At 44.7% G+C, this 24,069-nt stretch overlaps 1 protein-coding gene across 5 annotated transcripts in view; it reads left to right on the top strand.

Moving 5' to 3' along the window:
• LOC121004861 (rap1 GTPase-GDP dissociation stimulator 1-like) overlaps window positions 1-24,069 on the top strand; it is a 354,733-nt gene that overhangs the window by 161,265 nt on the left and 169,399 nt on the right. For 4 of the 5 annotated variants that reach the window (XM_040437255.1, XM_040437258.1, XM_040437257.1 and 1 more), the window contains exons 3-5: window positions 5,591-5,713; window positions 18,978-19,103; window positions 20,418-20,546. In XM_040437255.1, coding sequence (XP_040293189.1) covers window positions 5,591-5,713; window positions 18,978-19,103; window positions 20,418-20,546 — 378 coding nt within the window. The remainder of the gene's footprint in view (window positions 1-5,590; window positions 5,714-18,977; window positions 19,104-20,417; window positions 20,547-24,069) is intronic. The other variant, XM_040437256.1, reaches the window with a different exon arrangement.

Below are 24,069 nucleotides of genomic sequence, written 5' to 3'. Positions count from 1 at the left end.
CACACCCCTAAATGCATTGAAGCAACTGCCATGTGATTGGTTGACTAGATAATTGCATTAATGAGAAATAGAACAGGTGTTCCTAATAATTCTTTAGTGCTTGGTTTTAACGTAACTTTATTCTTTCATGAGTTATTTACAAGTTTCTGACCACTTATAAAATGTGTTCAATGTGCTGCCCATTGTGTTGGATTGTCAATGCAACCCTCTTCTCCCACTCTTCACACACTGATAGCAACAACGCAGGAGAAATGCTAGCACAGGCTTCCAGTATCCGTAGTTTCAGGTGCTACACATCTCGTATCTTCACAGCATAGACAATTGCCTTCAGATGACCCCAAAGATAAAAGTCTAAGGGGGTCAGATCGGGAGACCTTGGGGGCCATTCAACTGTCCCACGATGACCAATCCACTTTCCAGGAAACTGTTCATCTAGGAATGCTCGGACCTGACACCCATAATGTGGTAGTGCACCATCTTGCTGGAAAAACGTGCCAGCTTCAGTGCATAAAGAGGGAAACACATCATCATGTAGCAATTTCGCATATCCAGTGGCCTTGAGGTTTCCATTGATGAAGAATGGCCCCACTATCTTTGTACCCCATGTACCACACCATACCATCAATTGTTTTGTTCCAACAGTCTTGGAGGGATCTATCCAATGTGGGTTAGTGTCAGACCAACAATAGCGGTGGTTTTGTTTGTTAACTTCACCATTCACATAAAAGTTTGCCTCATCACTGAACAAAATCTTCTGCGTAAACTGAGGGTCCTGTTCCAATTTTTGTTTTGCCCATTCTGCAAATTCAGTGCGCCGATCTGGGTCATCCTCGTTGAGATGCTCCAGTAGCTGGAGTTTGTAAGGGTGCCATTTGTGAGTAGCTAATATCCGCGAAGGGATGTTCGACTAATGCCACTCTCCAGTGACATGCGGCGAGTGCTACGCTGTGGGCTCTTGCTGCATGAAGCTAGGACAGCCACTGATGTTTCTTCATTAGAGACAGATTTCATGCGTCCACATTTTGGCAAATCCAACACTGAACCAGTTTCACGAAACTTAGCAAGCAGTTTGCTAACTGTAGCATGGGAGATGGGTGGTCTCGTAGGGTGTCTTGCATTGAAATCTGCTGCAATGACCCGGTTACTGCGTTCACCAACAATCAACACAATTTCTATCCGCTCCTCACGTGTTAACCTCGGTGCCATTTCAATGGCTGTAAACAAAGAGAAACTTGTAAATAACTCATGAAAGAATAAAGTTACGTTAAAACCAAGCACAACATTCTTGTGAAATTCCCAATAAGTTTGATGTGTCACATGACCCTCTTCCTATTGAAAAAACAAAAGTTGAATTCAAAATGGCCGACTTCAAAATGGCCACCATGGTCACCACCCATCTTGAAAAGTTTCCCCTCTCACATATACTAATGTGCCACAAACAGGAAGTTAATATCACCAACCATTCCCATTTTATTAAGGTGTATCCATATAAATGGCCCACCCTGCATATATATATATATATATATATATATATATCACTATAAACTAGCTGCCATCCCAGAAGTGCACTTGTCAGCTGAATGAAAGGGTGTTGGTCCAATCATTAAAGTTGGCCAAAATATGTAGAAAACAGTGCTTTTATAACATGGACACTACTACCTCCTTGGTGCAACAAGGAAATTGTTTTTGAACCAAGAGGTTCCGCTCACTTTCTGGTAGGTCGAGCATCCGCTACTTTGACTGACAGGGCCAGGCATGATTGCTCTTCACTTCACAAAATCTTACATCTGCGAGTGGAGCATCCAAACTACTGTACAGAAGATCACCTGTGGACGGGGTCTGTACAGCGCATGCGCTAGTGATGTCACTCTATCCACCCGGAAGATCATGAGATGACAGCACTTAGAGGAGGGAGGTGGTAGCCAGTGCTGTATCTGCCTTGCTGATGTATGTATTTCTCTCTATCGCTGCCCTCTTATGCTCTGTATTTCCACTATGGTTGAACAAATTGGGACAGCATCACCGCCAGGGAGAGGTTGAGCTTTTTTTCTCAATGGCTGTGACATGGTCAGCTGTGATTGGACAGCTCACAGCCAGCAAGAAGGAGACGCCACTTGAGAAACGTGGCTGTCTCCTCCTCCCTGTACCGATGCTATTGATTAACATACACAGCGGCAAAAGAGAACGGGGACACAGCGGCGCAGCATATCTGAAAAAAAAATTGCAATATCACATCTCCTAAAAATGCCCTATAATGCCAGGTATTAATATCTCAGAACCGGTGAAAGGTCCTCGTTAACAGTATCGGCCTCATCCTACTGTAAAATGTATGGCCTCCGCTGGGGTCTTTCCAAAGTTTAATGAGGCACGAAGCACAGTTTGGCTTAGTATTTTGATATACAAATTTATGCGAATAAACTAAGTGACACGTGATAGAGGCGAGATGAAGTAAGTCACGCGATATTTGCTGAAACTTCGGAAAGACCTCAGCAACCAATGATTATGCCCACAATGAACACTTTTATCCACTATGCCCACAAAGATTGGCGGCCATAGATATAATAACTGAAACAAGGGCAATAGAAATATATAAATATATTTTTAAATGTATATTCAATAAATAATTATATAAATATATACATATATTTATTTATAGAGGGACAGATATAGCTCTATCTCTATTCCTGTAATATACTGTAATTATACAGTATATACATGTATATATTTGTATATCTGTCCCTCTATAAATGTGCATATATACCGTACTTATACAATTATTTATTGATTTATATGTGTATCCTGATAGTGATCCAATCAGCGTATGCCTCTATACACAGTACAAGGCCCTGAACTGATAGCACCCCCATACACAGCACAATACACTGGGCCCCAATATACTGTCCTGTGTCCTAGGAAAAGTGTCTCCAATTACACACCAGCCAGAGATTGTACCATATACAGTGCAGTGTACCTGCAGTGACTCGCAGGGGGACCGCCAGGAAGAGTGGAGTGATAGTTGTGTCAGTTAGTACTTGAATCATGGTGGCTGTCCTGACTAGTGATGAGTGGCAGGGGCTATTATCGAATTCGCGATATTTCACGAATATTTGGGCAAATATTCATCATATATTCATGAATTCGCGAATTTGAGATTAATTTCTTGATTGCAAAAAAAGCCAATGTAATATTCGCGCAATGCGCCCGAAATACACGCGTGGGTCACTTTTGCTATATTTTCCAAGCTGCTAGGAGTTTTCTGAGACTAGAGAAAATGGTTGGCATGGCAGAACATTAAAAATATATATATTCGCGATTGCGCTAATCGGCACTAATGATGCGAATATTTTGGTGCAATACGTGAAACTTCACATTTTAGCAGGTCCGCATGTATGTATGGACAGCAGAACCTATCACACTACCTAACACACTGCACTGCAACAGCTACACTATATCAGGATATAACCCACACTGACTATCTCCCACTAACTATCTGTATTATATATATATATGAGCTATCTAACTATCTATCTAATGTAGTGTGGAAAGCACAGAACATAGCAATGACACTGCTGTCTCTCTCAGAACTCCATAAAACTACAGAAAATGGCTGCTGGGGAGGTTCTTTTATAGTAAGGGGTAGGCAACTTTACTATTGGTTGTTAGGGATGTTACTAAGCTCAGAGAAAGACATTGCAGCCTTCTCATTGGCCCACAAGCAAGAAGGGAGGTTACTGATGGAAAAAAAAATCTAGACTATTCAAAATTACGAATATATATCACTATATTCAAAATATTCGCAAATTCTCGAAGTGCCGATATTCATGATTAATATTTGCGATTGGAATATTCGCGTCCAACACTAGTCCTGACTCCAAACTATGGTGATGTTGGGACAGTTTAACCAACCAGTGGCTTATCAGTAGCGTCTCGTCAACTTGCAAGAAGCCAAAGCAGCAGTTTATCAAGAACTAGACTATGGTTCCTCTCCTCTGTTCTAACACGGGATCATTAGCTCAGGATGCTCCAGAATGTGGATCAATGTAAATATTTTCCCGACAAGGCTGCCTGCAACTACTCTTTCATCAATTCTACAAGTCTCTGACCTCGACCTACGGGAGGTGGTATAACAGGCTATGAAACTCCCAGGCCAGATGGTACTTCAAAGGCTCTGGCTGCGGCCTTCACACGGGTCAATGCGGGCCCTGATGGAAGTACAGATGACCAGACCTCTTCAAGAGACATGCGGTAATTTCTGTAACACAACGATGAGCTAGCCAGCAGTGGGAAGGCGGAGGACGGGAGTGGTAGTTGTGGCACTAATAGAAATGGAGGCTCCTGCCTGATGGTTTCCAGAGTGCCCTTGATGCTACAAGTGGTGATGGGGTCCTGGCTAGGGAAATGGCTAATCGGGGTGCAAGACAATAACCAGGCCATTTTTGGGAGTTACAAATCCAAGGCACTTTACTGAGGTAGTTTTGGCAGTTCATAAGCAAAGTCACTGGTATTAATAAGTTCAGTTTTTCTCCAGAGAACACACACAATATTTGCAAGGCTGAATATGGGATAACAGGCAGTAAGATGACCGAGTCTGTGATTCTCTCCCTTTTATATCCAAACAACTTACCAAATCAGCCAAAAGGATGCAAAATGTCTCTCACAATATGCACTGCAGTTTCTAGGTGCAGATCCTTAAACAGATGGCCAGTCCGTTATAGAAGTGTGGTGGGTGCCGAAGCGATATACCCTCTGAACAAGTAGTAAGGTCTGATAACCAAGTGATTACCTTTACGGTCCTTGCACCACTCATTTGTAATGGCACCCAACAGTCTGCAAATACTTTGCCTCTTTCTCTCAGAGATCTGACACTTGTCCTCGGCATGCAGGGATGGAGGATTTTTGAAGTAGGCCTCAAACTGCACAGGTCTGCACACTTCAGCTGCCTAGGCAGACTACTCAGCGGGGGCAGGGCCAGCATTCCTACTGATGATTAGGGCCAGATAACTAAGCTGTTTTCCCTTAACTTTTAACAACCAGAATAACCCTTTAAGTAGTTATCTAGGACTGTTCAGTAATGCAGATTGTCTTAAAATGTAGCACCACTTCACAGGTCCTATTAATGGCAGATTAAAGGAATTCTACTATATTATTGGGATTTTTTCATGACAAATTAGGTAAAACATCACACATTTTCAGAAGAAAATCGAAGAAACGTAGAAACTTGGATTTAAAGATTGTATTAAGATTTAGTTATTATCCTAGCTAAAAGCTAAATTCTAGCAGAGAACATAGCAATACATTAACTTAGATGAAATAACATGGGGTGTATAGCCCAAAGACCAAATACCTGTCATAACAATTCAAGATTCTAAACTAATGGCATTTCTTTACCTGGCCAAAATTAATAACCACATTCACCAACTAAGCAAATTACTTATGACTAAAATGTAATGATTAATTAGTGAATTATAAAATAATAATAATAATAATAATAATAATAATAATACTACAAGTCCATGCTAGAATTGTGTATTTCTTTGCAAGGACAACAACATAACAGTACTGCATTTTTGCTTTTGTATTTTCTCCACAGTGCAGACATCAGCTAAGCTGCTCGCAGACTATGATGTGTTACCAGTACTGGGCAAGATACTGGAAACCAGTCCAAACTGTGCAGAGAAGGTTGCACATGTTCTTGCTGAGTTGGCAAAGAATGGTAAGAGTGGCCATTGATTCAACAGATTTTTGGACTATATTAGTACCTTGTAACAATTCACATAAAAAGGCTAGTTTTACACTAGCGGCAGCATTCTCCTGTAGACTGTTCCGGCGGAGGAACAGCCTACCTGATCCGTGCTACCTCTAGTGCACCGTGCCGCCAGAAGTCCGCTCCTGCCCCATTCACTATAATGTGGTTGGGCCGAAGGTCCGGCCGCAGCACGGCAAACATGCCAAAAGGAGGCCGGAATAAAACTACGGCACGGTGGACTAGTGGTAGCACGCATCCGGCAGGCTGTTCCCCCACCAGAACATCCTGCTGGAGAAATCTGGCGCTAGTGTGAAAGTAGCCTTAGAGAGTCCCCTAAAATAATCTTTACATAGTTATAATTCCCCACATCTTAAAGGAGTCTTATGATGAATATAGGTATTCTGTGAAATGAAGACTCCCAATTATAGCCTTTTGGCCTCCATCAGCACAGGGAAGGTTGATCAGTTTAGCATTTGATGAGTATTTAATACATTTTCACTGTTTCCACTGGAAATATACATTCACTTTATAGAAAGATAGAAAGGTAAGAAGACTTAGGGCAATGCTTCCCAAGATGCTTGATCTCCATAAGCCCAAAGCGGTTTTCCAGGACTTAAATATATAAAGATGAGTGTATGTGTGTATGTATGTCCGCTAAAGGAATCTTCTCCGTCACATTTACAATCACGAAATGTGGCACACAGGTACATCAGGTGTCTGGGAAGGTTTTAGACTGGGTCTGAGCTCTCTAGGACATACTATTCCTAAGATATTCCCCAAAAAAATGCATTAGCCAATAGAAGCCTGGTCACATGACCCTTATCAGCCAATAGAAGCTTGCAGGCCCTTAGTCTCCACATACACACAGTTTTTCACCAGGTTTCCATAACAACCCAGCCATTTTTCTTCACTGCTGTAGGTCAGCTTTAAAGGGGCAGGGCTCTGTGGATGACACTAAGGAGTGGAGTGTTGTGAAGGTCACAGTTAAGAGGGCAAAAGACAGACTTAAAAAAACCCGCCCCAGGTCCTGCTAAGTCATGCGCCTGATCTGGTTAGGCCACGCCCCCTTCCACTCCGCCGCTGACAGGGATTGATAAAATGAAGGTAAAAATCAACTTCCGTCAGCTGCAGGGGTGGGAGGGAGGGTGACTTTCTCCCTGCAGCTCCAGCCCAGACAGCACAGTGCTGTTGTCTGAGAGTGAACTGTTCAAAAGGACATCCCTGTATCTGTTTAGGCCCTGCATCGGACGAAGGATAGGGAGTCTGAAAGCTGGACTGTCCGGCCTAAAACTGGACCTCTAGCCACCTAGGAGCATGCTCCTATGGAGGTCACAGTTAAGGGGACAGTCCGCTATGGAGGTCAGTGTTAAGGGGCAGATTACTGCAGAGGCCACTGTTAGGGGACAGGTTGTTGTGTAAATCACTGTTAAATAGATGGGGTAGTGTGAAGGTCACTAATATAGGGGCGGCCGCTGTGGAGGTCACTGTTAAAGGGAAAGACTGCTGAGGAGGTCACTGTTAAGGGAGCAGGATGCTGTAGAGGTCACTGTTAAAGGGGCGGGCAGCTGTGGAGGTCACTGTTAAGGGGGAAGAATGCTGTGGAGGTCACTGTTAAAGGGGCGGGCGCTCTGGAGGTCTCTGTTAAGAGGGCAGGGAATGGTGGCGGCCATAGTTAAGGGGACGGTCCGCTATGGAGGTCAGTGTTAAGTGGCAGGGTGCTGTAGAGGTCACTGTTAAGGGGGCGGGTTGTTGTGGAGGTCACATTTTAAGGGAATGGAGCTCTGTGGAGATCACTGTTAAGGGGGCGGGTTATTGTGGAAATTACTGTTAACAAGACTGGGTACTGTGGAGGTCACTAATAAAGGGGCGGCTGCTGTGGAGTTCACTGTTAAAGGGGAGTGTGCTGTTGATGTTACGGTTAAGAGGGCAGACCACTGTGGAGGTCACTGTTTAAGGGGCAAGGTACTGTAGATGTCACTGTTATAGTGGATACTGTCTATCTTTTAATGACACACACAAACATTAAATGAAATAGATGAAATATACCCGTGCAAAGCCGAGTCCTTCTACTAGTATTATTATATTGATCATCAGCATAGGCAGGGCCGTCTTTAACAAGGGGCAAAAGGGGCAGCTGCCCCGGGCCCAGTTGCTCCTGGGGGCCCAAGGCAGCTGCCTCTTGAGCCCTGCTAGCCAATGCCCCGGGTGTCAGGCTGTCAGCTACACAGGGGGTGCTACCATGCCATGCCTGCCGGCACTCCAGGCAGCGTACTGTTAGAGCTGTGATTCTCTAGGACCTTAGATGACATCATCACCATGTGACCAGTAACCTAGCAATATTACTGGTCACATGGCTATGAGGTCATCAAGGTCCTACCAGGAGTGTTGCAGGAGAAGTTTGCCTTAACTGTGGAGCTTTTTTTTTGGTGAAGATTACATCAGAAAAAGGTGACAGGGGCTGTTATGCTAATATACTGTAAACTACTGTATAATGGGGTGCTGTATAGTGTGGGAGCCTGTATACTGTGGGGGCTGTATACTGTGGGGGGCTGTATACAGTATACTGTGGGGTGCTGTATAGTGTGGGGGCCTGTATAGTGTGGGGGCTGTATACTGTGGAGGCCTGTATAGTGTGGGGGCCTGTATACTGTATACTGGGGGGGGCTGTATACTGTATACTGTGGGGTGTTGTATAGTGTGGGGGCCTGTATACTGTGGGGGCCTGTATACTGTGGGGGCCTGTATACTGTGGGGGCCTGTAATCTGTGGGGGGCTGTATACTGTATACTGTGGGTGCTGTATATTGTGGAGTGCTATACCGCTGTACTGTATACTGTGGGGGGCTGTACACTGTGGGGGCTGTATACTGTGGGTGCTGTATATTGTGGAGTGCTATACTGCTGTACTGTATACTGTGGGGGGCTGTATACTGTAGGTGCTTATATTGTGGAGTGCTATACTGCTGTACTGTATAGTGTGGGTGGCTGTATACTGTGGGTGCTGTATATTGAGGAGTGCTATACTGCTGTACTGTATACTGTGGGGGCTGTATAGTGTGTGGTACTGTATACTGTGGGGTGCTGTATAGTGTGGGGGCCTGTGTAATGTGGGGGCCTGTATACTGTGGGGGGCTGTATACTGTATACTGTGGGTGCTCTATATTGTGGAGTGCTATACTGCTGTACTGTATACTGTGGGGGGCTGTATACTGTGGGTGCTGTATATTGTTGAGTGCTATACTGCTGTACTGTATAGTGTGGGGTGCTGTATCGTGTATAGTTTGGGGTTCTGTATACGGTGAGGTGCTATACTGTTCTACTCTATACTGTGAGGTGTTGTATACTGTGGCGTGCTGTATATTGTGGGGCTGCTATTCTGCTCTAGTATATACTGTGGGGTACTGTATAGTGTGGGGTGCTATACTGCATACTGTGTGGTGCTGTATACTATAGGGTGCTATACTGCATACTGTGGGTTGCTGTATACTATAGGGTGCTATACTGCATACTGTGGGGTGCTGGGGTGCACTGTAACACTAGGGTGAGCCGAGCCCTGGTCTCCTTCCTACAGAGCGGTGCCAACTTCCAGCCTGAGCCCAGCTGCCCAGAGCACTGATCCTGAGCCGCTGGAGTCTTCAGAACTGGAAGTATTTACAGTCATTCACTGAACTCTACCAGATGTGTGGATTTTTTGTGTGTGTGTTATGGTGGAGGGCATGATTGCCTGCTAAGGTGTGGGAAGGCGGGATCCAGGGGGCCCAAGTAAATTTTTGCCCAGGGTCCAATCAATATTAAAGAGGACCTTTCACCGATTATTACACTATGAACTAACTATACAGACATGTAGAGCGGCGCCCGGGGATCTCACTGCACTTACTATTATCCCTGGGCGCCACTCCGTTCTCCTGCTATGTCCTCCGGTATCTCCGTTCGCTAAGTTATGGTAGGCGGAGTCTGCCCTTGTTCTTCTGTAGCGCTGGCCAATCGCATTGCAGAGCTCACAGCCTGGGAGAAAATAACCTCCCAGGCTGTGAGCTCTGCGCTGCGATTGGCCAGCGCTAGAGCAGAACAAGGGCAGACTCCGCCTACCATAACTTAGTGAGCGGAGATACCGGAGGGCATAGCAGGAGAACGGAGCGGCGCCCGGGGATAATAGTAAGTGCAGTGAGATCCCCGGGCGCCACTCTACATGTCTGTATAGTTAGTTCATAGTGTAATAATCGGTGAAAGGTCCTCTTTAAAGACAGCCCTGAGCATAGGTCATCAATATCATGAGGCTAACGCTTAGTACTGTTGCTCTACCTATCAAGGAGCTACTGTAATTTATAATATTGTTCTCTATTTATATAGCAGAGGGCCTTAAGGCACCCATACACATTCAACTCTCTCCTGCCTTCCCCATACACATACATTTTTGGCTTGGCTTAATGTATATTCGATGTGGAGAGAGGAGAAAGCCGTTGACAGACACTTATCTCTTGGGAAAACAAAATGATTTGATAAAAACATTTTGCCTGATCCTTGTCTCCCCTGGCATCATCTGTTGGAGTAAAGTCACGACCTCCCCATACACATTAGAGTGTTGGCCGAACCTGCAGTTTTTGACAGGGTTCAGCCAACATAAAATTGCATGGGTGGCTGTTAGGGTCCCTCAGGTATCAGGTCCCAGGGGTGACTGCTACCTTAGTATCTAGTATATCATATACCATGGAGTCTTATACATTAGACAAAAATCTGGTTAGGGTATCTGCGCACATAGCATGTCTTTAAGAAAACTGCCAGAAAAACACTCAAAATGGGCAACTTTATACCGCTAAATGTTGAATGTAGAATTTACTGTTAAAGAGGACCTGTAACCTCTCCTGACATGTCTGTTTAACCTCCTCAGGACCGCCGTACGCAGGATTGCGTCTTTGCGGCGGTCCTGTTGTTCTGGGTGGACGCGCCGGTGCGTCCTCTCGCGAGACGCGAGATTTCGTGCATTGCCGGCCCGCGCATGCGCATCGCGGGCCGGCAAAAGTTAAAGAAGTATTTAGTCACCAGCCTGCCAGCAACGATCATTGGCTGGCAGGCTGGCGATTTTCAAAAAATCAAATCAGAAGCCAGATAACAGATCATATTAGTAAATATGATCTGTTATATGGCTTCTCTGCTTCTCTGCTGGTCCTTTTCGTCGGTTGGATCCAGCAGAGAAGCAGAGATCACTGTGAGTACCCACCAACACTACACCTTAGCCCCTGATCACCTTCCATCACCCCCATCATCCTAATTAACCCCTTGATCGCCCCCTGTCAATCACTTAGTGAAAGACAAAAAGTGATCAGTGTAAACTGTCACTTTTTTTTTTCACTAGTATTGGCTGTTAGGTTTTAGGGATAGTTTAGGCCCCTTGGTTAGGTAGTTAGCGTCAGTTAGCGCCCAGCCCACCGCACCGCAGTCACTTTTATTCGCTGTTTAGCGTATCGCTAATCAGCATTTGTACTTTTATAGTATCTGTAAGTGATCAAAACTGATCACGGTCAGATCTATAATAGTATTAGTGTCACCTTAGCTCGCCCTCCACTCAAAACGCAGTGTTTGCCCGATCAGGCCTGATCGGTCGCCCACACGTGCGTTCACCCACGCCCGCCCCACCGCAGTGACAAAAAAAAATTTGTTTTTTGATCACTGCACATTCACTTTACACGCACTGCGGCGATAAAAAAATCAGTTTTGATATTTTTTATCAACCGCAGCGGCCTCCGGTACTTCGCTAGCCTCCCCTTTGTAAGACAGGCTTGCTTTTTTTCTTGGGTAGTCTCAGGGAATACCCCTAAATTTAGTAGTCCAAAATGTCAAACAGGGGGTATTCTTCTGAAGAGGCCTACAGGATTCTGACCCAGTCGGATGAGGAGTGGGAACCCTCATCTGACGAATCTAGCGGGTCAGAATATGAACCTGTGGAAAGCAGTGGCTCTCTGACCCAAAGTTCGGACGAGGAGGTGGAGGTCCCTGGCAGCACCAGGCGTACCCGGCCCCGTGTCGCTAGACCACAGGTTATGCAGGATCCGCTTCAAGAGCAGCAGAGTGGGGCTGTCGCTGCCGGATCACGTGGTGAGGCATACACCAGCAGCGCAGCCCTTCCTGGACCTAGTACCAGCACTGCCGTACAACATGGTGACGTGGCGAGCACCAGAAGGGCAGTTGAAGCTGGTACGGTGGCACGTGCACTAGTTACCCCGTCGCAGCCACCGCGCAGACAGGCCCGTAGAGCCCCTAGAATCCCTGAGGTGCTGGCAAACCCTGATTGGCAGTCACCAACTTCAGCCGCACCTGTAGTTCCCCCTTTCACCGCCCAGTCTGGAGTTCGGGTTGAGACGGCTCAAATCGGTTCGGCCCTGGGATTTTTTGAGCTGTTCTTGACTGCGGAGCTCTTGGACTTAGTCGTGGCAGAGACAAACCGGTATGCCACACAATTTATATCCGCCAACCCGGGAAGCTCTTATGCCCAGTCTTTCCGGTGGAAACCAGTCCAAGTTTCCGAACTTAAAATTTTTCTGGGCCTTCTCCTCAACATGGGTCTAACTAAAAAGCATGAATTGCGGTCATATTGGTCCACGAACCCGATTCATCACATGCCCATGTTCTCTGCTGCTATGTCCAGGACACGATTTGAGACCATCCTGCGTTTCCTGCACTTTAGCGACAACACCACCTCCCGTCCCAGAGGCCACCCAGCTTTTGACCGGCTCCACAAAATTCGGCCCCTCATAGACCATTTCAACCAGAAATTTGCAGATTTGTATACCCCCGAGCAAAACATCTGCGTAGACGAGTCCCTAATACATTTTACCGGGCGCCTTGGCTTCAAACAATACATCCCAAGCAAGCGTGCCCGGTATGGGGTCAAATTGTATAAGCTCTGTGAAAGGGCCACAGGCTATACCCACAAATTTCGGATCTATGAGGGAAAAGATCAGACCCTGGAGCCGGTCGGTTGCCCTGACTACCTGGGGAGCAGTGGGAAGACAGTCTGGGACTTGGTGTCACCCTTATTCGGCAAGGGGTACCATCTTTATGTGGACAATTTTTACACAAGTGTGGCCCTCTTTAGGCATTTGTTTCTAGAACGGATTTGCGCCTGTGGCACCGCGCGAACTAGTCGCGTGGGCTTCCCCCAACGGCTTGTAACCACCCGTCTTGCAAGGGGGGAGAGGGCTGCCTTGTGTAACGAAGAACTGCTCGCGGTGAAATGGAGAGACAAGCGTGACGTTTACATGCTCTCCTCCATTCACGCAGACACGACAATCCAAATTGAAAGGGCAACCCGTGTCATTGAAAAGCCCCTCTCAGTCCACGACTACAATGCGCTCATGGGAGGGGTGGACTTCAATGACCAGATGTTGGCTCCCTATTTAGTTTCCCGCAGAACCAGACGCTGGTATAAGAAGGTGTCTGTATATTTAATTCAATTGGCTGCCTATAATAGTTTTGTTCTCTACAGTAAGGCTGGGAGAACAGGATCCTTCCTCAAATTCCAGGAAGAGATCATCGAGAACCTCATTTATCCGGGAGGTTCCGTGGCCCCATCCACCAGTGTAGTTAGCCGTCTACACGAGCGACATTTCCCCAGTGTCGTTGCTGGTACCTCAACCCAACCGCCACCCCGAAAAAAATGTCGTGTCTGTAGCAGGAGTGGAATAAGGCGTGACACCCGCTATTTCTGTCCTGACTGTCCGGACCACCCTGCCCTATGCTATGGTGAGTGTTTCCGGAAGTACCACACACAGGTACACCTAGCATAGGGATCACATCTCACCAGGACAGGCACACAGGGCTATTAGGGCCCTTTCTCTCACAGCTGCTGCAAACCTCTCCTTTCACCTGGGATAAAGTGCATAACGTACTTCGCCACATCTTTGGGCGATTTGCGCTTTGCACATTGTCCCATGGGGAAGGAGAGGTTTGCTCTATAAAGGTAAAAAAAACTAAACAAAAAAAAAAATACCGGTAAGTAAAAAAGTTAAACGTTCAGTTAAAAAAGTTTAAAAAAAGTTTCTATGTTCTGTTCAACAGTTAATAAAGTTATTGCTTTGCGGCCTGGTTTTTTCTTTTTTGTTTTGTTTTTTTTACCTTCCAGGTGGACCAACCGATCGACCAGCTGCAGCACTGATGTGCATTCGGACAGAAGCATTGCGCTGCTGTCAGATTACACGCAAGTCGGTGTATGCGGCGCTGCAAGACGAGATTTCTCCTCTGCAGTAAAAGATATGTTTGCCGAGGCATATGAGCTGAGGAGGTGGCGGTGTTCATATACTTTGGCAAACACTTTGTATATATAAAAAAAAAAATCCCGGCAATGATTTATTCATCCACATCGATTGATGTGAATGGAGAAATCTGGTTTGCCAGGGCATACGAGCTGAAGTGGGTATGGATGTTGGGCGGAGCTCCTATGTCCTGGCAGACGCCTTTCCCCTCCTTTTTCTTTTTTTGGCAGAGATTTTTTCATCCACATTGATCGATGCGAATGAAGAAATCTGTGCCGTTCATTTTTTTCTTTCAGCCCAGAGGCTGAACGGAAAAAAAAAATCTCATTACCCGTATGCTCAATATAAGGAGAATAGCAGAAACTCCTAATGCTGGGCATACATGTAATGATTGCGGAGACCCTCAAATGCCAGGGCAGTACAAACACCCCACAAATAACACCATTTTGGAAAGAAGACACCCCAAGGTATTCGCTGAGGGGCATATTGAGTCCATGAAAGATTGAAATTTTTGTCCCAAGTTAGCGGAAAGGGAGACTTTGTGAGAACAAAATCAAAAAAATCAATTTCCGCTAACTTGTGCCAAAAAATTTTTTTTTCAATGAACTCGCCATGCCCCTCATTGAATACCTTGGGGTGTCTTCTTTCCAAAATGGGGTCACATGTGGGGTATTTATACTGCCCTGGCATTTTAGGGGCCCCAAAGCGTGAGAAGAAGTCTGGTATCCAAATGTCTAAAAATGCCCTCCTAAAAGGAATTTGGGCCCCTTTGCCCACCTAGGCTGCAAAAAAGTGTCACACATCTGGTATCTCTATATTCAGGAGAAGTTGAGGAATGTGTTTTGGGGTGTCTTTTTACATATACCCATGCTGGGTGAGATAAATATCTTGGTCAAATGCCAACTTTGTATAAAAAAAATGGGAAAAGTTGTCTTTTGCCAAGATATTTCTCTCACCCAGCATGGGTATATGTAAAATGACACCCCAAAACACATTCCCCACCTTCTCCTGAGTACGGAGATACCAGATGTGTGACACTTTTTTGCAGCCTAGGTGGGCAAAGGGGCCCACATTCCAAAGAGCACCTTTCGGATTTCACAGGTCATTTACCTACTTACCAGATATTAGGGCCCCTGGAAAATGCCAGGGCAGTATAACTACCCGTCAAGTGACCCCATTTTGGAAAGAAGACACCCCAAGGTATTCCGTGAGGGGCATGGCAAGTTCCTAGAATTTTTTATTTTTTGTCACAAGTTAGTGGAAAATGATGATTTTTTTTTTTTTTTTCATACAAAGTCTCATATTCCACTAACTTGTGACAAAAAATAAAAATTTCCATGAACTCACTATGCCCATCAGCGAATACCTTGGGGTCTCTTCTTTCCAAAATGGGGTCACTTGTGGGGTAGTTATACTGCCCTGGCATTCTAGGGGCCCAAATGTGTGGTAAGGAGTTTGAAATCAAATTCTGAAAAAAATGACCTGTGAAATCCGAAAGGTGCTCTTTGGAATATGGGCCCCTTTGCCCACCTAGGCTGCAAAAAAGTGTCACACATCTGGTATCTCCGTACTCAGGAGAAGGTGGGGAATGTGTTTTGGGGTGTCATTTTATATATACCCATGCTGGGTGAGAGAAATATCTTGGCAAAAGACAACTTTTCCCATTATTTTATACAAAGTTGGCATTTGACCAAGATATTTATCTCACCCAGCATGGGTATATGTAAAAAGACACCCCAAAACACATTCCTCAACTTCTCCTGAGTACGGCGATACCAGATGTGTGACACTTTTTTGCAGCCTAGGTGGGCAAAGAGGCCCACATTCCAAAGAGCACCTTTCGGATTTCACAGGTCATTTTTTACTGAATTTGATTTCAAACTCCTTACCACACATTTGGGCCCCTAGAATGCCAGGGCAGTATAACTACCCCACAAGTGACCCCATTTTGGAAAGAAGAGACCCCAAGGTATTCGCTGATGGGCATAGTGAGTTCATGGAAGTTTTTATTTTTTGTCACAAGTTAGTGGAATATGAGACTTTGTATGAAAAAAAAAAAAAAAAAAAAATCATCATTTTCCACTAACTTGTGACAAAAAATAAAAAATTCTAGGAACTCTCCATGCCCCTCACGGAATACCTTGGGGTGTCTTCTTTCCAAAATGGGGTCACTTGTGGGGTAGTTATACTGCCCTGGCATTCTAGGGGCCCAAATGTGTGGTAAGGAGTTTGAAATCAAATTCAGAAAAAAATGACCTGTGAAATCCGAAAGGTGCTCTTTGGAATATGGGCCCCTTTGCCCACCTAGGCTGCAAAAAAGTGTCACACATCTGGTATCTCCGTACTCAGGAGAAGTTGAGGAATGTGTTTTGGGGTGTCTTTTTACATATACCCATGCTGGGTGAGATAAATATCTTGGTCAAATGCCAACTTTGTATAAAAAAATGGGAAAAGTTGTCTTTTGCCAAGATATTTCTCTCACCCAGCATGGGTATATATAAAATAACACTCCAAAACACATTCCCCACCTTCTCCTGAGTACGGAGATACCAGATGTGTGACACTTTTTTGCAGCCTAGGTGGGCAAAGGGGCCCATATTCCAAAGAGCACCTTTCGGATTTCACAGGTCATTTTTTTCTGAATTTGATTTCAAACTCCTTACCACACATTTGGGCCCCTAGAATGCCAGGGCAGTATAACTACCCCACAAGTGACCCCATTTTGGAAAGAAGAGACCCCAAGGTATTTCGTGATGGGCATAGTGAGTTCATAGAAGTTTTTATTTTTTGTCACAAGTTAGTGGAATATGAGACTTTGTAAGAAAAATAAATAAATAAAAAAAATCATCATTTTCCGCTAACTTGTGACAAAAAATAAAAAGTTCTATGAACTCACTATGCCGATCAGCGAATACCTTAGGGTGTGTACTTTCCGAAATGGGGTCATTTGTGGGGTGTTTGTACTGTCTGGGCATTGTAGAACCTCAGGAAACATGACAGGTGCTCAGAAAGTCAGAGCTGCTTCAAAAAGCGGAAATTCACATTTTTGTACCATAGTTTGTAAACGCTATAACTTTTACCCAAACCATTTTTTTTTTTCCCAAACATTTTTTTTTTATCAAAGACATGTAGAACTATAAATTTAGAGCAAAATTTCTATATGGATCTCGTTTTTTTTGCAAAATTTGACAACTGAAAGTGAAAAATGTCATTTTTTTGCAAAAAAATCGTTAAATTTCGATTAATAACAAAAAAAGTAAAAATGTCAGCAGCAATGAAATACCACCAAATGAAAGCTCTATTAGTGAGAAGAAAAGGAGGTAAAATTCATTTGGGTGGTAAGTTGCATGACCGAGCAATAAATGGTAAAAGTAGTGTAGGTCAGAAGTGTAAAAAGTGGCCTGGTCTTTCAGGGTGTTTAAGCACTGGGGGCTGAGGTGGTTAAATAGCTACTTGCATATCTCATGCAATTCTGGACCATCTTAAACTATACTCTGTTGTTCTTCTATTATTACAACTATACATTTATGAATATGCTGACAATTGGCTGTCACCATCTCCTTGTCAAAGGAACATGTCCCTACACACACATGGCCCAGTATTGTTATTTCACGTGGAATACAATAATTTACTGAAACAGACGTGTCAGGAGTGATGACAAGTCCTTTATAACTCATTTGATCCAGTCGGGAAGGAAACCCATTGATTAGTGAAAGGCAATATGCTGCGAACCTTAATTTTATCTACAAAAACTAGTATTGCTACTATTGTATTATAATACTGGCTAAGGAGAGCGCTGCCCAGAGCTGCCACCAGTAGCAAGTGTTAGCTGTACATACTTCTGATACTGGTCTTCATATTCTTAGTCCATCGTCATTTAATAGCCAATATATATAAAAATAACTTACTTTTCTTTACTGAAAACTTTCACACTCCGTGGTCAGTGTGCGGTATGCCAGACCTTGCAGGGGAATTATGTGTGAGGTCACGGTGTGAGCATTAGGTGGGCCGAGGTAAATACAGTTCTGGTTACTCACGATAATGTCGTCCCCGGGCAGGCTCGCATAAAAGTGAAAAGGAGTTTGGCACAAGGATTCTCTGGGGCACACTCTGGTGTAAGGGACACTGGCCAGATGTTGGTTCGAGGTGCCCTTGGTGGTCTGTATTAATGGCAATGTCCCTTGTAGTCGTGACGCCAGTACCTTTTGGATGGAGGTACAACCATTTACTATAGTGTTAATAGAGGAACTGAGTCTGAGGCAAGTAGGGTGAAACTCAAAGTTGAACTTTACTGAAGAGGACTTTTGATAACAGTTTATCCAAAGCATTTAACACAGTCTCACTACAGAGATAAACCTGCTGCTAGTCCTCTGCTGACAGGTGTAGGTCCCTCTCTATATATTAGATAAGGAGATTGTAGCCTTACTGGTAGTGGAGTTTAGGAATGGTCCTGGATCTCCTGGTTCAGGCTTGTGAAGTCGCCAAAGGCTGATATATCCTTCACGGTGGAGTCCAAAGGTCCTGAGGCACTCAGAAGAGGTGTTCAATACCCTTTGGGATCTCCTTACAGTAGTAGTCTTTGAATGAATCAAGCGCTTCAGCTCTGGGCTGAGATATAGCTGAGAAAATGAGGATAACAGGCTACAGTTGACACAACTGGTCTCTCTCAACTGCCACTGTAGTCTCAACAGGAAGTTATCTCCCTTAGCTAAGCTATATATATGGAAGGTGTTATCTCCCCCTAGTGGTAAGCTCAGTGTAAATGAATGCTAATACACCTGTTAGCAGGGATGATGCATAAGGACATATAGCAGCTTAACAACAGGCTATAAAAAGGCATTATAAGTACAATACAACAACTTTGCAGTACCCACGAGGGTAGTGGGACGATGCAATTGTTTGTCTATCGACATTACTATCCAGCAGCATATTCCTCTGGAATGTTAATATATTGTTTCCTTTTTATTGATGTCCTCCATATAGAAGAAACAAGGAAGCCCTGTATTGATGCAGGTTTGGTGACGGCACTGGTTCCTCTGTTGCAGAGTTCAGATCAGGAATTGCTTCTGCATGCTGGCAGAGCCATTGGTCGCATCTGTTATGAAAACAGTAAGTGAATTCATTTATTGCGAGTTGTATGGACAGAAACTGTGTTTTACAAGTGTCCAGAATGCTCACTGGCAGCGCCACTACTAATGCTTAACCCTTTCAGGAACGATCCACCACAGTTTTATGGGTTTTGTTTTTACTGTGTTTCCTATGTGGTAAGACTGACCTGTTACCTTCATTCTCTGGGTCAGTACGATTAGAAAGTTATAACATTTATATTGTTTTTCTTGTGTTTTACTACTGAAGTATAAAAACTTTGGGGACAAAATTGTAGGACGATCTGTAGTTTCTATTGATACCAATTGTGCATGAATTTTTGATCACTCTGTGATGTTTATTATTTTATAGTTTATTTTTATTTTGGGTAAAGGGGGTTGATTTGAATTTTTATAACAGGGCTTACAATCAAGTAATACAAGAGGCTATGGACTAGTATTTGCTTGTAACTTGTTCTGGAGAACACTGGCATTGTACCAAAGGTACCATTATTTGCAGCAATATCAAACATTTGGTATAAAAAATGGTCACATGAATCGAAGGGAGCCGGACACCGCCAAGGCCAGTGGTTGGCTGCAGCAGTATCACACCGGAAGTTGACATTGGTGGAGCCCAGCAGAGCATCGCAGGCCTGCAGGAGAAGCAGCAGGGAGCCAGCTTTTTAGGTGCCCATACTGCTTGAATAGCTGTTAGCTGAAGTCTTGTTTGGCTGACCGCTATCTCTCCCATACACATCCTCAGTTCTTCCAACCCTGCATGTGTATTCAATGGTGAATGAGACAGCCGCTGCCAGACTCCTCTGGTGACAGCTTATGATTTGGAAAAACAAAAGGACCGGGCATTTAAATTCCAGCCTTATCTGTTAGGGAGAGTTGGGAGCTCCCCATACACTTTATATTGTCGGACAGCCCCACCAAAATCGGCAGGTTTAGCTGATATTTTTCTAATGTGTAAGGAGGCCATTATATATTGATTTTTATTGGATCCATTTACATACAGTACTTACCTAATAATGCCATATCACCCTTCTCTTTAGGGTAAATACACTTGGTTCTGATATCCTTTCTTGATCACCTAGATCATCCATTCCCCTTGAGTATTAATCTTAACATTTATTTAACAGTTCCATAAATAAATTAATATAGTAAAAACAGAAATAACAAATGAGGTCTCCTCTAATAATATTCTTTTTCCCTTTTCTTCGATGAATTGCTGATAGGATCCCAGCATACCCATAGAGAAATTCTGAGGCACTCTGTAACATTGGATATTTGGTAGTTCCCTATTATCCCATTTTTTTTTCTTTTTTTCTTTCAGATGAGCTACAAGAGCAGCTGGTGAACCTTGATGTAATCACTTCCTTGGTCGGGATATTAACTGATTACCCAGATAATGATACGTTGGTGCATGTGGGTCTGTTGGCCTTGTCCAATCTGGCGGATCTAGGTTAGAAATCTCACTGTAAAGTATAAACAACATATGAATGATTACCTATTGTGACACAGTGAGAGATTTTCTCTGGGAAAACAGGTATTTTCCTCCCAACATGTGCTGTTGGACTGATTTACAGCCAGGTGAGGTCAAATACCGGACTGGATTTTAAGTGCCGGTCCAGGTTTTGGCACTGGACCCAGAATAGGCAGCTGGACACAGAAGCTGTGTCTCTGTGTTGGGATCTGGGATCCTTGTGTCTGGATGAAGGCTTGCTACCTGTTTGGCATGAAAACAGGTTGGCTCTGCTATTAGCAAGGACTCTTTGAGGTAAAAATTGCTGCATGTTGTAAATTACCACCATGCCGCAAGGTGACTTTTTGTTTGAATATGACTGCTTGTTTTGTCACTTGCCTAAAGTGTAAATAAAACACTGAACTGTTTGATCCAAAGAACTTGTTGTTACCTCTATACTGCGTCCGCTAATCCTGTCTACCAGAGCAAGTCCCCACATTATGATGAGTTTGTTAACCACTGTATTTACTAATGCTCATCAAAATCCATGCACAGAAACATGAGGTGCCGGCATCTCCCGCTTGCACACTTACAGTCTACTAGAGTGGCCCTCAAGACTGGTGTAGGTATGGGGTGCACACAAGTCAAGTAATTGTTGTAAATAGTAAAAGTCAGTGGCACTCACCCAAAAAAATAAAAATTATTTATTGAAATATAAAATACACCATGGTCTACAATGCAGGTGACATTTAACAGTGATGGACGTTTCCCGCTATTTGCGCTTCGTCAGGCTCCATACATCATGGCGCTGGTGTGCATTTTATATATATACCAGGAATTAGTGATGGACGAACATCGGCCAGGACGTTTCGCGAACGCATGTTCGAGTCAAATGTTTTCAAACCGCGCATTCGAGGCGGGCCCCATTCACTTTAATGGCAGGCAAACCTAAAAAGCTTTCAGGTCATAATATCAGGCACCAAATACTTACTAGAAGTGCACAAATACTGAAACAAATAGACTCAATGAAAAGTCAAAATAACCACCCTAAGGATGCACATCTAACAATAACCAAATTTAAAAAAAAATTATATAAAGTTTATTAGACAATATGAACAACGTGTCGGTAACTGAATAAGACCGACACATACAGAATCCACTGGACGTCCACAAAATCAGGACATACTGTAAGATATATGCCAGCTATACACAATGTCAACATATAAGATACATATAGAAAATGTTAAATAAGGTATGGCCACTAATAAATAAAAGCAGACCGCAATGAGGTCAAAGAGTAAGAGCCAGAACCTGTAAAAGCAGCTGCTGCAGTGGATCTGAACAAAGTGAGAGACGCCCAACGCGTATCGCCGGACTGCCTCTCCCCCCATGTGTCAGTAACAAGTGCCTCTCTCCCCTCCATATGCCAGTAACAAGTACCTCTCCCCCATGTGCCAGTAACAAGTGCCTCTCTCCCCCCATGTGCCAGTAACAAGTGCCTCTCCCCCCCATGTGCCAGTAACAAGTGCTCTCACCCCTATCTGCCAGTATCAAGTGCCTCTATCCCCCCCATCTGGCAGTAACAAGTGCCAGTTCCCCCCATATGTCAGTAACAAGTGCCTCTCTTCCCCCCAATGTGCCAGTTTCAAGTGCATCCCATGTGCCAGTAACAAGTGCCTCTCTCCTTCTACCCATGTGCCAGTAACAAGTGTCTCCCCCCCCCATGTGCCAGTAACAAATGCCTTTCTCCTTACCCCCCATGTGCCAGTAACAGATAGTCCTGTATAAAAAGAAAAAAAACACTTTTACCTACCTAGTGATGACGCGATGACAGCATTGCGCCGCCTGCACCGGCCTCTGATAGGCTGCGGGCCTTGTGCCAGCAGCCTATCAGAGGAACACGGAAGGGAGACGCCTCTCCCTCCCCTGCCCCACAGCACAGACATCTGTATCGCTGTCCTCAGGACAGTGATACAGATGACTATAGAGATGAACACTTCCACAATGGAAGCGTTTATCTGCCTGTGACCTGCCGCCGCTGCGGGCCCCCTTCCCGGCCGGGCCCTCGGACCACGTCCGAAGTGCCCGACTGCTCAGTCCGCCCCTGGCTGGAGATATATAAGGCGGTCAGTGGATAACAATTTTACTGCAGGCCAGTGGAGTACAGGCCCTAAGCATTAGGCATTCACTAGACAGAAGAAAACAAGTGATTATGTGTCTAGAGGTATATTAGGCGGTCAGTGGATAACAATTTTACTGTAGGCCAGTGGAGTACAGGCCCCAAAAATTATGCATTAACCTGACAGAAAAGAACAAGTGATTATGTAGCTGGAGGTATATTAGACAGTCAGTGGATAACAATTTTACTGTAGGCCAGTACAGGCCCCAAAAATTAGGCATTCACCTGACAGAAAAGAACTTCTGATGATGTGGCTGGAGGTACAATAGGCGGTCACCGGCTAAAAATTTTACTGTAAGCCAGTACAGGGCCTAAAAATTAGGCATTCACCTGACAGAAAAGAACTAGTGATTATGTGTCTGGAGGTACATTAGGCGGTCACTGGATAAAAATTATACTGTAGGCCACTGGAGTCGAAGCCCCAAAAATTATGCATTTACCAGACAGAAAAGGCCTTTTATGCCACTGTATATACATAAGACAAGGACCATTTTTTGTTCTGGGTGGTAATCCAAGAGTTCCATGGCAAATTGTGCCAGCTCTGGCCACATGTCAAGCCTGCACACCCAGTAGTCCAGGGTTCTTCGCTTCTCAGAGCGTCCACATCGGCAGTTACCCAATGTAGTCAGACACCTGTCGGTCTAGGCGTTCCCTGAGGCTGGATCTGGAGGGCGGCTCTCGATGGGTTGGTTGCAAGAATGATCTCATATCCGAAGTGACCAACACATCTTCAAACTGCCATCTTCTTGCAGGCGCGGTAGGATTGGTACCCGTTTCGCTGTGGGTGAAAATTCCTCTGCCAGCGCCTGCAACAGCAGAATGCAGCATCTCTCGCAGCATCTCTCGCAACAAGGCCTTGAAATGCTGCATTCTGACAGCCCTCTGTGATGCTGGTAACATATCTACCATTTTGTGTTTGTAGCAGGGGTCTAAGTACGTTGGCGCATGAAGGCCCCCATTAGCACTAAATTGGAAGAGGTGGAGCGCTCTGGCTCATGCTCATCGCCCACGAGAATGTCGTCCTCGGTCTCCTCCCCCCAGCCATGAACAACACAAGGGATCCCCGAAAAGTTTAAAGTCCAACTCCTGTTCCTCGACGGCTTGATCAATGACATGGTGCAATGCACACTCCAGAAAGAAGGCATAGGGTACGATGTCAATGATGGTGCCCTGGCTGCGACTGACCAGTTTGGTGATCTCATCAAATGGCCGCAGATTTCTGCATGAGTCGCGCATGAGCAGACACTGGCGCGGTGAAAAGAAACCAAGCTCTCCAGAACCTGTCCTGCTGCAGAGATCGTACAGGTAGTCATTAACGGCACGTTGCTGCTGGAGCAGCCTATC

This window comes from Bufo bufo, chromosome 6 (assembly GCF_905171765.1).
Source record: "Bufo bufo chromosome 6, aBufBuf1.1, whole genome shotgun sequence".
NCBI lineage: Eukaryota > Metazoa > Chordata > Amphibia > Anura > Bufonidae > Bufo > Bufo bufo.
The sequence above is the reverse complement of the archived record's forward strand: the minus strand, read 5'-3'. Positions and strand labels throughout refer to the sequence as shown.